Here is a 16,684-nt window from a genome sequence, read left to right as displayed (position 1 = left end):
TCTCTAATGCCAGCCTTGGGAGGTACCGTTAGGGCTTCTCAGGGCAAGCTGGCAAGCAAGGCTCATCATACTGTAAGCTTGGGATTTGACTAAGAGACCCTGCCTCATTGCAGAAATTGGAATCACCAAAGGTGAATGGTAACATCAATCTCAGTCCTCATCACACATGCATGGAAACATACATGTGCACCTACAGACGCTCATGTGTGCCCCAACACACATGCTCCCACTCTACACACGTAAAAAGTAGAAAGTAAAAATGTGTAGCTGGAGGAAAGGCAGAGATCAGGGGAGAGAGAGGCCAGGGTGGTTTCCTCTTGTTCTTTGGAGTGATCCTATTCACCAGTTACAATAGGAGACAGACACGGCTCTACTGTAGCTCACACCCTATGTCAGCATCAGACACTTGCATGTCTGCCTTCCTTCTGAACAGAGGGCCACTAGAGGGCAGGACATGACTTGGCTCCTGCTCTCTCTAGCCTCTAGCCCAGAACCTGGCACAAGATAACTGCTCAGTAAACACTGCTGAATGAAGTGAATGGAGAAAAACCAATCAAAATAGCACCAAGACCAACGTACGCCTCCTAAATGACTCATCAAGCCAGACACGGAGAAAGGCACTTAGAGAATGTGGACACGGGATGAATTAGACCACCTAAGCGGTCACACTGATAGAAAGGTGTGTGTGTGTGTTTACTGGTATCAGCACAAGATACCCCAAGACCACAGTCTCAGCACAAAGAAGATTCTTTTTTTCCAGAAGAACAAAGGACAGAGAATTAGAGATAAAGACAGGAGATAGGGGATGAGAGAGAAGGGGAAGGGATACTTGTCCCAATGGGACACAGGACTGCCTCTGGATAGAGAGACAGACTGGGCCCATTGACAAATGGTAGTTTATAAAGGTAAAAGGGGAAACCCCATGTTAGGATGAGGTGTCCGATTTTGATTAAGCATGTCAATTCGGGCAGCTAAAAAGGGGGCTTTTGATGGCTGGACTTTGGTAGTCAGCCTCAGGAGGAGGGAATAAACCTTGATGGTCAGCTTTAAGAATGTAATCTAATGTTTTTGGTTTTGTTTGGTTTGGGTTTTTTAGCAAGGCAGAGAGAATGGAAAGATCAAGGCTTGCCAGAGCCATGTTTGTTATGTTTGGCCAGCTAGACACCCTTCAGTGTGTGTGTGTGTGTGTGTGTGTGTGTGTGTGTGTGTGTCTTTCTCTCTGTCTGTGTCTGTGTGTGTTTGTTGTATCATTCATGTTCATGTAGGGTGTGTACAATGTATTATAAGTGCACACACACATGCAGGTAGGTGTGCACAGAGTCAAAGTCCAGAGGTTAATGTTGGCTGCCGTCCCCAGCCCTGTATTTTTTGAGACAGTCTCTCACTGAACCGGAAGCTTGCCAATTCAGTTATACTGACAGGCCAGCAACCTCCAGGGACCTGTCTGTCTCTGCCCTGCCCCTAGGCACTGGAGTTAGAGATTCACATTACTCTACCCAGAACTTGGTATGAGGAATCCAAACTCAGGTCCTCGTCCTTGCATGTGCAGCAAGCCCTTGACTGACTGAGACACCCCCTCAGCTCTGAGATACCCTCTTTAGATAGCTTCTCCCTATTTGTCATGGACAAAAATAAAAGTGATTTTCAACTTGGTGTTCAGCCTCAGAAAGTCACACTTGAGGGGGAAACCCGAGAGGAGGGTGTGCCCACTCTTGGGTACTTCTTGAAAGGGAGCAGACGTGCATGGTCATGGCAGGGGATGGGAAAGCAATGAAGCACCATGGAAGGGGCACATCCCTCCTCTGGGAAAAAGACAACTGCTGCTGGCACCCTGAAGAACTTTCCCCCCACTTTACCAGGCTGCTTCCTTTTCCTGTCGGCAGGCAGGGGACAGAGGCTCTTCCTGCAAGGGAGTGCTTGTCCTGAATCCCACCACTACCACCACAAACAACAACAGCAACAACAACAAAAATAAAAACAACAACAACCCCAGCAGCCCTCCTGCAGAGACCACTCCCATATTCCCTTTTACTCACAAAGAAACCAAAAGATTCTGGTCACAAGAGCCTGTTGTTGAGGAAGAATGGGAAGCTCTCTAGGCCTCCACAGGTTGGCTGGGGAGAGACAAGGGTACTATGAGCTCCTCTGAGTTATTCTGGAGCACAACCGACCTGCCACCTCTGTTCATTTACAGGTGCTTCCCAAACAGCAGGACATTACAATGACATTCCTACCCCCCCCCCCAATCAACCTCTAGGACCCTTTCATTAACCAAACGATGATCTGGCTTCTGAAAAGTTACATCAAGGTGCGTGTGTGTGTGTGTGTGTGTGTGTGTGTGTGTGTGTGTGTGTGTGTTTTGTAATCTAATTCTAGTAAAACTTAATGAATGGGTCCTTCCCACTTAACGCAGCAGGGCAAAATGTAACATGAGCTAAAGCATCTGAAGCAGGGAAATAGTTCAGTACGGGGTGGGGGAAGGGGCATCTCTCTTTGTGGGAACTGTATTTTTCTAGAAGGCCTTTTGATCATGATAGGACTCCAGGGGTTTATTGATTGGATCAGAAAAGAGCAAGAGCACGTAGAGCATGAAGCACGTAGAGCAGCAGCCACAATGTAGGTACTCTTGGAAGTAGAGTAGGTACTACGGAGATCCGAGGGTTGTAGCCATGACCTCAAACAACTCCAGGCTCCCGGGTTTGGGTTTATAAAGGGACAGAAATGACCGCCCATAGAGAAGGTGGTGTTTTGCAGGCTGAACACCTCGCCCACCAATTGCCGTGAACATCTCTGGTGAAGTTGGCCTCTCTTAGCCATTTCTTCTCCCCTCCTCTCTTCCACTTCCCCTCCCAATTTGTCAGCTGCTGAAACAGAGCCCAGAGGAAACCGCCTCCTCGCTGCGCGCCGGAGACCGTCCCCAGGTGTTAGTCTTTGTGTCGGGAAAACTTTGAGAGGAAGCGAGGGCGCTGGACAAAGAGCGAGCGACGGAAGGCGTTTGCCAGCCAGCCCCGGGTGTTCCGAGTTGTCTCGGCTCAGCTCAGTCTCCCGGGTCTCTTTCGATGGCCGGAGCCCAGCCTTCCTAGGCCAGGAGTGGCAAGCTCCCCGAGCCCTCCGGGGCAGGAAAAGCGACGGCGGGTGGGTGGCCGCTGGAGTTAGTGGGAGGAGACCAGGCAAGGCGCGGAGCAAAGCTGTCAAACTGCGCCTGGAGCCCAGTGCGGGGCGGGGGGGGAAAGGAGGGGGAGAGGAGGGAGGGGAGGGGAGGGGCGGGCAAAAGCGGAGAGAGAGCGAGCGGGCTCGCCGCGCCAGAGCTACCCTTGTCTGTTGCTGCTGCTGTCGCCTTGGCCGCCGCCGGCCCGGACTCGCCCGGAGCGCAGGGTGTGTGCCCCGCTGCGCGCGGAGCGCGGAGGCTCCTCCAGCCCCAGCTCCTCGCCCCGGCCCGCGCGCGGGTCCCGGAGGGCATCGACCCCACCATGCAGCTGCAGTTCCGGAGCTGGATGCTGGCCGCGCTCACGCTGCTCGTGGTCTTCCTCATCTTCGCAGACATCTCAGAGATCGAAGAAGAAATCGGGTAAATAGCCGCCCGGAGCCCATGCCCCGAGCCCCGGCGGAATCTCTTCCTCCCCTGGGCTCCTTACTCCCCATCCGCTTTGTGTGCGCCGCGCCCCCCTGTCGCTCAGCTGGAGGGATAGTGCTGGCGGTTTGGGCTGGGGGTGGCAGTGTCAGGAGCCCGGGACGCTTTAGGGAGTAGATGATGGGGGCGCGGCTGCCGAGGGGCGTCCCCGGGCGGGGTGCACGGGCAGCTGTAGCCGCTTGGTATGGGGAAAGCGGGCTCGCCCACCCTGCTCCCTGTCCCCCGGTCCCTTACCCCGGCGTGTGCGCGCGCGGTGTCGCCGGGGTCGAGGGAGGGCGCCGGGGAGTGTCTCGGGCGGGTAGAAGGACAGAGAGTGGAGGCAGGCAGGAGTTTCTTTGTCTCCGGCTCGGCCGCTTTCTCGCCTTGGCAAAGTGGGCAGGGGGCGCGCGGAGGATCTCTGAGCTGGGGGAGGGGAATCCCCTGAGCGGGAGCTGAGTGAAGAGAGCTCTGCACCGACTCCTGGGAAGGGGAATGTGCCCTGCACACACCGGTACGCACCCTCGCCGCCCGCCGGCCAGCCCAGGATCCGGGCGTGGGGGGTGGCACCGCTAAAGGTGTGGCGCGCAGTGCTGGAGAGCAGGGCTCTCCGCTGGCTTTGGGTGCTCTGCCAACCCTGCGACGCCCCAGGCAACCCCAGGTTGCTGAGCGCTCACAGCCGGCGCCAAGACCAGGAGAGGTTGCCGGAAAGTATCCAACGCCGCCCGGTGGGCTTCGGGGTCCCCAGAAGCGCGCGATCTCAGCTTGTCCCTATCTCTTCAGAGGTGGGCGGGACTACTACCTCCAGCTGCCCCTGGTTTGGGACTTCTTGGAATGAGCTCTCTAACGGAGCTGGAGCCGGAGCCCAGCGCACCATCAGGGTGTCCTGTGGGCTGATGCTGGCTCCCGACCCTACAGTCTTCTGCAGGCGGAGCCCGACCCATGTCCGGTGCCTCCAAACAGTGGTGAATACGTAGGAAGGCAGCAAGGCTCTGAGGTAGCCTTCAGTAAGAGGGTGAGGTCCCTGAGAGCACAGGATGGGCATCTGATCCTCTGTGGGATTAGTGAGGAGCCAACCTCATACAAGCATCCTGTGCTGCGTGCGCTCCTCCTTTGTCCAACTTCATTATCCACACGAACAGAGGATGAGTCCTGCCTTCAGACCCCTCCAAAACAGAGAGTCCAGAATCCAAAATGCTGAGGCCCTAGGGTCCCTAACCTGTAGGCAGGTGCCTCTTCCTGCTCTCTGCCACTGTCCCTTTCTGTAACCCCACAAATCATTCTGTAGACTCCATTATGCTTCAAGAGTCCCTTTCTGAGTCATTCTTCTCATCCTCGGTTTCCCCCAGAACTCCGAAAACTTTCACTAATGTTCAGTAAATACACTCTGTGCCTCTGTGCCGCCAGCTCCTCAGCAGAGACAGAAACAAACTACTTTTCATAGCTGCTTTCCTGGTGTGTAGTCGGAACCGAAATCACATTCTGAGCTAATGGAAGGTGGCCCTACAGCGCTCCCAGGTTTCTGTCTGTCCCAGATCACTGGGTGACATTGACAGTAGGAAAAGGGAAGACCCTCAGATGCCTACTTGTTCTGGTGTGTGTGTGTGTGTGTGTGTGTGTGTGTGTGTGTGTGTGTGTGTGTGTGTGTAGGTACACATATGCTCCCACTTCCACAAGCAGGCATTCCTGCTCATCAATTCGCTGAACTTTTTACTCAATATCTTCTCTGTGCCAGGGACTTTTAATTTTTAAAATGTAATGAGTAGATCAGTTTACACGTGGTGTCTCCCCTTCCTGCCAAAGACATCTTGAAGCCTCCACTTTCCACAGTCAAATTCTTCCAGCAGGCAGTCAGAAGTTTCCAGAGGAGCATTTACAGATAGAATGTGTATTGAAAACTCAGGGCTCTTGTGCTGTGAACGTATCACGTTTCACTTGAGGATCCCTGAGTCTCCGCCACAACCCCTTACCTGGACTTTTCCTAGTAAGAAAACTGTTAGCAAACTGCTAGCACACACTGACATCTTCTGTAGTATGGTCTCTGGAGACTATTGTTTTTAGGCTGGACTTTAGCGTGGTCAATCATCAGCACTTTCTCCTAGTTTGATGCGTTCACTGTGGACCTGCACTATCCAGGCCTCTTGGATTGTATCGAGAGCCCGGTTCGTTTTGCAGTCGGCCCCATCTGTTTAATCTGGAGGGAAAGAGCCTCGTTGCATTTACTGTGCAGTGCATGGAGAAGGGAAGGAACAATGTGGGACAGGGGATGGGAATCGCACTAGCCTGTCTGTCTGATAAGGAGTACGGTTTTAACACAGTCACTTATCTTATCGTTGGAACCACCTTGGTGTGGGTAAGTGACCTGACACACATTTTGGGGTGTCAAGAGGACTCTGTCTCCTTTGCCCTATGCTTCCTAGGAAGGCATGGGGTCCTACTCAGGACCACAGTACTTTTGCACCACCCCTGGCTACCTGTGCTGGGGACGGTAACAAATTACCCACCAGAGAGAACCATGGTCCTGTCCAAAAAAAAAAAAAAAAAAAAAAAAAAGGCAGATTCTGGAAGCGGGTAGACAGTGTGATCCTAAGATCTACTGGTCAGGCAAAAAAGACAGACGGAGTCACTTTGGGGACAAGTTTTCCCAAGGACTAAGAGGTGGACAGAAAATAATGCAATCTCTCTCTCTTTCTCCTTCTCTCTCTCTCTCACACACACACACCACATGCACACATATACACATACACACACACATACACACATACAAACACACACATATGCATACATATACACACATACACACATATACACACATATAAACACACACATATGCACACATACACACACACACAGCCTGCAGAATCATTCTTCAAATGCTTTCAATTCTTTCTTAGAAAATGAGATTTTAGATTGGTGGCCTCAGTGGTCCTGATCTGCCTCAAGCATTAAATATTCTGTGGCTAAGGGTAGAGCTTCTGAGAGACATCTCTTTTTCTGAGTGATTCTCTTTAGAGCTCCATTCTTGCCACTCCTGTCATTCATGTGGAACTGTATGAGAAATAAAGAAGTGTAAAAAGACAGAGGTACCCATCGAGTTCCCCCAGGAACCAAGGAGCACAGTCAAGTTCTGAGTCAGAGATTCAATGGGGCTTTGGTGAAAGAGCCACACAACCCCTCACACCTCCTGGGTTTTATGGTCAGTCAGTCGGCCTATGTTGTATCAGGCATGTTCAACCTTTAGACACTGTGACATGATGTTATCTACAAAGTTTACAACATGCTGTCTAGTTACCAAAAAATTTCCAAAAAAAAAAAAAAAAAAAAACCCTTATAGTGTTTTAAATACATTTGCAGTTTTACGTTAGACTACATTCATAGCTCTTTGGGTATGTATGGGGCCTGCAGGCTGCAGCTTTGACACACCTGCTAGGTAAACTGAGTCATTCTGGTTTTCCCCTGGGCTTTAGGCTTGAGTGTAACCCCTATAAAGTAGTGGGATCATGATTCTCATGTCTACTACAGAAGTCATTCAGGAAGTACAAATTTTTCCAGTTTAGCACAGGCTATCCACACAACATCTTAGGGCAAGGTGCCTCTTAGCGGTCCTCAGGCCACAAGGGCTCGCTCCTCCTCTAGAAACAGCTCCTTCTGTTATCAGTTGTGCTCGGTTTAATGTAATATCAAATCTTCAAGTCATATTCTGGTTGCTTCCATGCAAGGCAGGCTTATGCTGGTTCTCCTCCAATGCCCTAGTCACCAGATGAGCCATTATAATTATAAAAGACTTATGCAACTCTGGTCCTAACAATGCCCGTTGTGGCACTAAGGGCAATGGTAAGGATAGTTAGCATGAACTGCAAGCTTTTTGAAGTTAGCCAAGACATTAACATATTCTGTCATTGTGGTACCCCAATGGCAGGCAACCAGTAGCACCAAGAACTGCTGTGCACTGAGCCCTGTGAACCTGGCCCATGCTGACTACCTCAAAGCACCTGTTCACTGACCCATCACCCTCCCCATCCTCAGTGGGTATCGCTGCTACCCCTAGTTTATCAGTAAGGAAGCCGAAGCTGTGAGTTAATTTGCTGGTAATGAAATACTAGGTCTACATAGGCCAGAGGTCAGGCAGACTGTGGACTAAATCATCTGGAGGAGATGGCTCTGTCATTCTCTTGCAGACTAGATCCCTATGGCAACTGAATCTAGACTTCTCTGATTACACTCAGGTATCCAGAGCAGGGGTGATTGTGAAGATATTTAACAACTGATCCATCTCTGGCACTGATGTGTTAGAATGAATATCAGACTGGTCAGAATTGATACCATCTAGTACATACTGCCAGGGTCCTACCACCCTATTAAATGTCAAATCATGTCTGGGAAAGTGACAGAGGAGGAGGGGCTCACTCTACCCAACACTGCGACCAATCCATGAGCAGGCAGTGACTCCTGCTATCCAGGGAAGGCAAGGTGAAATGCACTTTTGAGAGGAGTCTGAGTGGATGTTGGAGATCAAGGCCTTAGGCAGTTGCATCCTGCACTCTGTAAGAAGAGTCTGTTTATTCATGGTGGTCCTTTTGTTGGGGGAGGGGGTCGGGGTTTGTTTTTTCTCCTCCATCCTGGTATAGTTCATCCAAGCATAAACACAATTAAAAGATAAAATAGAAGAGAAAGACAGTCTGGTTTTAACTCCCTTGCTCCTAGTCCTTGATGCCAACTGTTCCAGCGTCAAATTTAAATTGTAAATAGATATCCGTCTTGGAAACCAATTCCGTGCAGGCAGTTTCTTTCCCCTTGTAGTACAGAGTTGCTAGGCTTTAAAAATTGTTTGAATTTTACAAACTGGGAATGGTGAGAATGAAAATTATACTTGCCACAGAGTGGGATTCTAGAAAGATGCTGACTTCTTTAAGCAGAGAACGGACATCCATGGCTATAACCTGGCCATGGCCTCTTGGGTTCATCCTCCCATGGGTTCATCCTGCTCCATTTGATATTGCCCACAACTTTCTAAATTATTCCCTGATTGCCCATCTCTCTACCTTTGCACATGTCAATCCTCCTTCCTGGGACTCCTGATACACCCTGACCTCCCTGTTCTTCTTGTTCCCTTCCCAGCCCCCCTCCCCCCCACTACTCAGTCACCAGCTCCTTTGCATCACCTGCCCAGCCACCCCGCCCACTCTCACTCTTCCTTAGTTGCTCACCAATGTGCAACTTGAGTATGCCATCATGCCAGCATCTTATGGATACAGAGCTTACAATTATGTTTTATTTCCTCTCTGTCACCAGCTCATTGTGAGAAATATATGGTCCAGGAGAGCCCAGCGTTTTGACATTGCAAAATGACATTGCCACCTACAGGTTCACCCTCAAGAACCACTTAATCAAGTTGCCAAAACAAATCTTTTTTTTTTTTTTTTTTTTTTTTAAGTCATAATGTTTTAAGTTAGTGTACTAGTTTGTGGTGAGCTGCATTCATTGCTATCCTGGGAAACATATGGCCCAGGTCCCCAGGATGGAAATGCCTGGTAGATAATGAAGCCCATAAAGATTTTGGGGGGTTTTATTTATTATTTTTTTGAATGAACAAACTCAGGTTTAGGTATTAGCAATTGGATCCTAGTCTCTCTGTCTCAAAAAGATCCCCACTGTTGAGCTAACAGTTAAACACCTCCACTTGGTGAGAGAGCTAAGGCATTTCTGCCATGTGCAGCATGAAGGGTTCATCCTGGGAAAGACACTGAAAGGGACGGCTTTGAAACATGGCCCACATAAGAGTGCAAGGTCCCAACCATGTACACTAGCTCCAAATGTTTTTTTTTTTTTTATGGGGCCCTTAAAATCAGTGCTTTATTTTGAAAACACTGTCAAGCCAGAGACTCGTGATGACCACTCAAGGTTGGGAATGCTTCACGGATCTAGACAAGCTTTGGAGGATCAGATCTCACAGCTGCCTGGAGCAAAACTGAGTTAGACAGGCAGATGGCAGGATAGCAGGAACTCCACAGCCCAGTGAGCCATGGCTGTCTCCTGCTGGTGGGGGTTGGGGGGGGGGGATGGAGATAGGTCCCTCCCTAAAGGTCTGCCAGAGTGACATCCCCAGTGGCTGTCTGCCTGACAGTCTGGGTCTTGCTTGCTATCTCTGTGGTGCTAGTCTCATCCTTAAGTGTTGAGATTAGTCACTCTCCTAGGTGGCAGCTGGGCTGGTTTTAAATTCCCCCCAGTTGCCCGAAATTAATCACCCAGCCAGGAGACTGTCCAGTGTCCTGACGGGACCTGTTTGTCCCTGAATTTGCTCAGCTTCAGCTGTCACCTACTTCACAGTAGTGTGGAGAGAGTGGCTTCAACCAAGGAGAGCGTGTCTGCATTACACACAGGCAGCTGTGTTCCTCCTGACACACTTGCGAGCACTTGGGGGAGCTGATTTGTTTCCCTGGAAAATCCTGCATCACGCCTTGCTTTCTGTGTGAGTTGTAAATCTGCATTGCAAGAGGGAGGCTCTCCACTCTGTCAAGGGGATTTCCCCGGTGCTTTCTTGCTATTGTCTGAGGAACCCAGTATTCTGCTCCGTTTTCCAGCCCTCCCCCCCCCAAGCTTCAAGGATGCAATCCCAGCTCCTTTAGCATCTTAATCCACAGTTTGGAGATCCAGATGATCCCTCTGACCAGTGGTCCCCAAATGCTGATATGCAGAAAGGACAAAGGATACAAAAGGGAAAAACAAAGAAGAAAGAAAAGGCTACAATGTAGCCAGAACAGTTAGGCAGTTTCCAGTCCCAGCTGTCATTGCCTCCGAGCTTCTGTATCCTGAGGCTCTGCTTTCTTTTTCTTTTGGCTACTAAGATGACCATGCTTTTAAAGAAGTCTTTATAGTTGGCCCAATTATCTTCTTTGACCAAACAGGTTGAGAACGGATGCCTGCCAACCCCAAGTTTTTTGTTTGCTTGCTTTTGTTTCGTTGGTATTTTTTTTATGTTACCTACTTTTTAGATCTTATATACTAGGATCTGGGTCCTAAAGATCTATGATGGGGACCACACTGGAAGACACATCCTTCCCCTCCCCCCTGCACACAATTCTTTTCTTCAGGAGGAAGGCACCAACAGATAATAACACCAAAGTCATTTATGGCTGTTAGATCTCAAATAATACCTCTAAGCCTCACAAGCAATATTTTAGGTTGATGTCATTATTGCCCCTGTTGTACAGATGGGGAAACCGAGGCACAGAGCCATCATATAATCTATCCAGAGTCACACAGATAGTGAATTGCCTGTGTGAAATCTGAACCCCAGTTCCAGATGACAGGAACTATTCAAAAGTGATGCATGAAGCAGCCTCTAGTAAGGAAATACCCATGCTCTAATCACCAAGGAAGAAGTCCCAGAAACACCAAGGTCTGTGACAAAGGACTGTACAGACTTGGCAAGGCTGGGGAAAGCCTTCAGGGACAGTGTGCTGGAGGCCAAGACATAGTGGGTCATGACAACTGGAAAGATCCATACAGAATGGGGGTAGGGACAACTTTAAAAAACGCCACTGCCTTTGCCTCCCCTTCAACAACCTTCTGCCCCCAGCTGCTCTCATCAGAATGACTCTGGAAAATGGTGTCTGTTAGAGGTAGGGGAGACTGCGTCACTGAGAGAAGAGGGAACAATACACATGATTAAGGCCTAGAAGAGTTTTCTTCTGAAGAGGAAGAGAAAAGCTCATGTTGTCAACTGCCCCAGGCCAGTGAAGCCTGGTAAGGAAAGATGAGTGGGAAAGGATGGGCTTCCACAGTTAGATGCCTTGTCCCAGGAAGTTTCACTTCCCAAGGCCTGACACCTTCTCCAAGAGCTCACACCAAGCTTCAATAAGTACTTCAATCATGTTCTTTGCCCATCTGTGGATAAGCAATAAAGGCTCAGAGAGGTCCTAGGACTTTCTGTGACCACACAGCAAGCAAGAGGACCTGTGTTTACCTGCCCCCTGCCCTGCCCCCTGCCCTGCCCCCTGCCCTGCCCCCTGCCCCTCCCACTGCTCCTTGCTAGTTTTTTTTTTATACCCTCTACTCTGGCACTCTACACTATGTTCCATTTTCTGTGCCACCTCGCAAGTTGGTAAAAGGATACTGGAAACTTCTGAGTCTGTGGGAGATATTCACAGACCACTTGTAGTCTCCTAGCACTGGGGTGACATCGCTGAGGCCTGGCATTTCAACAGATGCAAAGAAAAGGGGCAGACACACCACCACTGGGACTCTGCCCAGTAAGATCTGAGCACCTGCTGTTAGGTTTCTGTATCTCTAGTTTCAAGGCTAAGAGTGTTGGCCTCACTCAGGGGAGTGATACCTAGGGTAACTCGCACCTTCTCTCACAACATGTGCCAGGGCAATCTAAATAATAGAGGTAAAGGCACATGGTGTCTGGAGAGAGTGAGCTTGACCGGGCAGGTGACTTCTGCTCGATGTCTCTATAGGTCACAAAGGGCCTCTAACTCTTAGAACTCTTAGAACTTGACTTCAAGTAAACCCTGCAAGGTATCCAGACTAATGTCCTAATTGAAATGTTTATCAAAAAGAAAGAAAAGAGGAACTCCAGGGCTGTTCTGTCTGTGTGTGGTCATGCTTACAGAAGGGCTCCCACAGAGACCCTAGATGCGTGTAGAAACAACCACGGCTTCCAGAGCTTTCCACAGCCCACCAGGCTGTCTTCTGTGGCTCTAACCAGGACTTGGGTTTCATACAAATCTCTTCTAGATGCCACTCAGAGCCTTACTTTTGGAATATCCCACTGGAGCAGTAGTCGCACCTGCCCATGATGCAGGACATCCGCCTCCACCTCTGTACCAGTGAGGAGCTACCACTGGGCAGTGGGGATGCTGCGGTGAAACACTTATTACCTGTGTGTCCTCAAGCAAATGTCCTCACTTTTCTGAACCTCGATTTCCTAAGCCACAGTCTTCTCCTGATTGTGCAAAGTGCAAACGATAGAATACGAAACACTGTGGCCACTGTAGAAAGCAATAGGACTGTCCCTCCCCAAACCCTAATACAGATTCCGTGCTATCTAATCTAGCAGTCTCACTGGTGGGTATAACTTTAAAGAAATGGAGGAGCTAGGAGAATGACTCAGTATTTGAGAGCACTGGCTGCTCTTCCAGAGGACCCAGGTTCGAATCCCAGCACCCACATGGCAACTGACAGTCATCTTCAAGTCCAGGTCTAGAGAATACAACTCCCTCTTTGGGCCCCTATGGATAAACACATGTGTGGCACACAGACATCTATATGTCTGTGTGCATACTCACAAACATGCATAAACACAAAAGAAAAATAAGTCAAATCACCGAAAAGTTTATAAAATTGAAAACAGAGACTGAAAAGGATAGTAGTACAGTAATGCCACTGTTCATAGACCCATCGGAGCAGCCCATACCCACTGACAGATAAATGGTGACATAGATAATGAAATAGTGTTCAACCTCAACAATGAAGAGACTTCTGACACATGCAGGGTCCGACATAGATGAACTTTGATGCCATTAAACTAAGTGAAATAATGCGGTCACAAAAAGGCAGCCACTGCTTGATTCCTCAAAAAGAGGCTTCCTCAAACCATCCAGATTCTCAGTAGAATGGTGGTGGCCACCGTCAGGGGAAAGAGAATAAAGAGTTACTATTTAATTAGTATAAATTTTTCCTTTTGCAAGATGAAAAGGGTTCTATAGAAGGATAGTGGTGAAGACTGCACAGCAATCAGAAATGTACTTTACGCCACTGAATAGAACGGTTAAACAAATTTAAAATGGTAGACGTTGCACGTGTTATACTACAAATTTTGAAAACACACACACACACACAAACGAAAAGAATGCTTGGCGGGTGCTGGGGCTCGTCGGTTTATTTTAAGACCACGGTGTGGTTTTAACAAAGCAACGTCAATGAGAGGGTTGTTTCATTTAGAAAATGATACAGCGCCAAGAAGCATGGGAGGGAGGCAACACTGGGAGGGGGAGTGGCAGAGGCATGGAATTACAAATGCACTCCATCAATGCAACATTGTAACAGTGTGTTTGGATAGACACTCTGGATGTGGCCCAAACCCCTAACACCTGGATTTAGGACTATGGGATATACAAGCCCACAGTTTTCTGTGTGACCATTGGTATAAATACTTGCTGGCCTGCCTGCCTGTCTAAATTCAGTGGAGAAGTCCCTAGGGTCCCATAAACTCTCAAGTTCATGGAAGACACAGTTTGATGGTGGAGGAGGAAGGAGAAGGCTCCTTAGACCCCCTCCCAACCAACACCCTGTCCAGCTTCCTGCTCTCCCTTGCTCTTCTGCAGCAGGGTACTCTTGAAACTGCCTTTTTATTTTTTCTTGTCAAGAGTGAACTTGACAAGAGCCTCAAACCTCTGATCTTCTGATTTGGCAACTGAAACACTAAGAAAATTGGGGTCCCGTGGTCCCTTACCTGTCAGGTTCATATTACACAGTACCTGCAAGAAAATGGAGATATGAGTTAATATGGCTTCTGGGAAGCATGAAGTCCATAAAGTCATTCTCAAACTTGAAAGAGCATCAGAATTGCCTCAAAGGCTTATCCAAAGCAGATTGCTGAGCCCCACCCCAGAGATCCTAAGGCCAGAGAATTTGCATCTTGGATGAATTCTAGGATATCCTTTCACTGCTGGGCCCTCTAAGGGTCAGGAATCGAGAGACACTGGGCTAGAGCCTTTTTATTCAACGTATGGTCCTTAAACCAACAACTCTGGGCATCTTCTGGAGGTCTGGCAGATATGTTGAATCTCAGGCCAGCTAAGGCTGTGTCTGCCTTATAATAAGGCCCAAGAAATGTGCATACATACCCCACCGGTGGGAACATAGTCATACCCCATGATATGATGTTTTTCTCAATCCCAAACTGCATATGCCAAAGTGGCTCTCTAAGATTATAACGGAGCTGATAGATATCGTGCCTTTCCTGTGTTTGGATCAAAAAAATACACACCATTTTGTTGCCTATAGTAAGTACACTGTACAGAGAAACATGGTGTTTGGTCCTAGGAGCAATAGGCCGTATAGCACATAGTAAGCAGATAGAAGGCTGCATCATCCATGTCTGGAGAACATGTATTCACACAACATCACTTAATGATGCATTTCTGCAGGTATGTCCCTGCCACTAAAGAATACATGAGTGTCACTGCTTTCTTTCTCTGCCTTCTGTAGTGACCCTGGCCCTACTCACCAGGGAGAATTTGTCTGTATCTCTCCACTCCCCATCATGGAGTTGGCCTAGACTGAATGTTTTAAAGAGATGTTAATGAATGTTAAAATGTTAATGCAAAATGTTAATTAAAATGAATGTTTTTTTTTTTTAAAGTGACTCATTGTAGCTGCAAGTGGGGATGCCCTCGTGAATTGTGAGGAGCTCTTTATGTAGTCCACACTTCTATTATAAAGACACTGCAAGGCACACTGGGGAGATGGCTCAGTGGTCCAACTGCTCATCACACAAGCTTGAGGACCTGGGTTTGAATCCCCAGGACCCATGTAAAGCCGGGTGCAGTAGCACACATCTCTCATCCCAGGGCTTCTACAGCGAGATGGGTGGCAGAGATAGGAGAATTTCCAGAAACTCGTAGGCTATGGGTATGCATTGGCAAACAACAAAAAGAGCAGCTCAAATAAGGTTGGTGGTGAAGGCGGGCGGGCAAGGTTATCTTCTGACCTCCATGGGTGTGCTGTAGCGAACACACACACACACACACACACACACTGCAAGAGAAATCTGATGGACAGGTAACTGAAACCTAAGAACAATAATTGCTTTATAAAGCCAGAAAAGGGACCTGAAAATTTCCAGAGTCTAGTTGGCCATGTTCCCCGGCCATGAGGTAAACCCACAAGGAATCTTCACCAACAGTTGACCTGACTCAGGAGTCTAAAGAGACCCCAGTGTGTCGAAACACAGCCTTGACTGCCTTCAGTAACATATGGAAATTTCTGGAGAAGCTGGACAGCAGAGCATACTTCAGCTTCACCGAGGCCTCTTATGAGCTGGTTGGCTGTGATCATTCAAATAGCAAATGGCCTTGCTTCACAGTTGGCACGTGCAGTAATCGTCCCTCCAGAGGTCTGAGGGTTCCTCAGCAGATTTGGTGGCCTGCCCAGACTGTAGTCTAATCCCAAGCACCACTGTCTAGAATGGAGAGGGGTGGGCTCTAGGGGTGATGGATGTTAAATATAGGGGAGCCTTTTAAAACCCATCTGCTCTTCCAGATAAAGCGAGCCCCTGAGCAGGACGGCAGCCAACAATTTAATTGTATTTATTCTTGCTATTACCTTCTATTTAGGGCAAGGGATATTGCTATTCTATTTATGGCAGCAATATAAAGATGACTTTTGTGATAAATTCATTTAAGTTTTTAAGTGAGTCAATTTAAAGACAAGCGTTGAGTCAATAAAGTTGAGTTAGCAAAATACATGAGAGTAGACCCAGAAAGCTTGAAGTTTGTGTATGACAGGCCAGTCTGATTTCTTTCCCATGGCATTATCCACCCCAAATGCAACAAAACAACTCCTTGAGGAACTTCTATACAGAGTGAGTTAATACTCCAGAAAGATCCCTTATTACAGAAATGATTCATTCAATGGACTTGAGAAATTGCCTAGTACCCAATGGAAGATTCTTCCAAGGAAACAATCATGTAGGTGACTTAAAGAGGTTGTGTGTGTGTGTGTGTGTGTGTGTGTGTGTGTGTGTGGTCCCCATAATACAAGGAAGGTTAAGAAGAGTCAGGTTCAAGAGGACTTCTCTCTCTCTGCAACACTACCAGGCCAACCCCAGCTCACATCCTTGTCGAATGCTCTGCCTCTCTTGGGTACCACTTCATATTTATCATGTGGTGTCTCTCATGACTGCTGCACATGAGCTCACCAAGAGATAGGAGCCTTTAAGATTTGTGCCATGTTGGCCATCTGGCTCCTTATCCAGTGCCTGCTAGAGAATATGTACTTGTTTGAGAAATAAGGAAAAGAATGGAGAGGGAGCTCATTCCTTAAAGGAGGCCAGAAAGCCTCTGTCAA

The 16,684-nt window shown here is 48.3% G+C and overlaps 1 protein-coding gene across 1 annotated transcript in view; it reads left to right on the top strand.

Annotated features, from left to right (window-relative positions):
* Positions 1 to 3,266: 3,266 nt before the first annotated feature.
* Positions 3,267 to 16,684, top strand: part of St8sia2 (ST8 alpha-N-acetyl-neuraminide alpha-2,8-sialyltransferase 2) — a 72,963-nt gene continuing 59,545 nt past the window's right edge. The window contains exon 1 of the mRNA XM_034492600.2: positions 3,267 to 3,568. Coding sequence (XP_034348491.1) covers positions 3,471 to 3,568 — 98 coding nt within the window. The 5' untranslated portion in view covers positions 3,267 to 3,470. The remainder of the gene's footprint in view (positions 3,569 to 16,684) is intronic.

This window comes from Arvicanthis niloticus, chromosome 1 (assembly GCF_011762505.2).
Source record: "Arvicanthis niloticus isolate mArvNil1 chromosome 1, mArvNil1.pat.X, whole genome shotgun sequence".
Taxonomy (NCBI): Eukaryota; Metazoa; Chordata; class Mammalia; order Rodentia; family Muridae; genus Arvicanthis; species Arvicanthis niloticus.
This window is presented reverse-complemented; position numbering and strand designations above follow the sequence as displayed.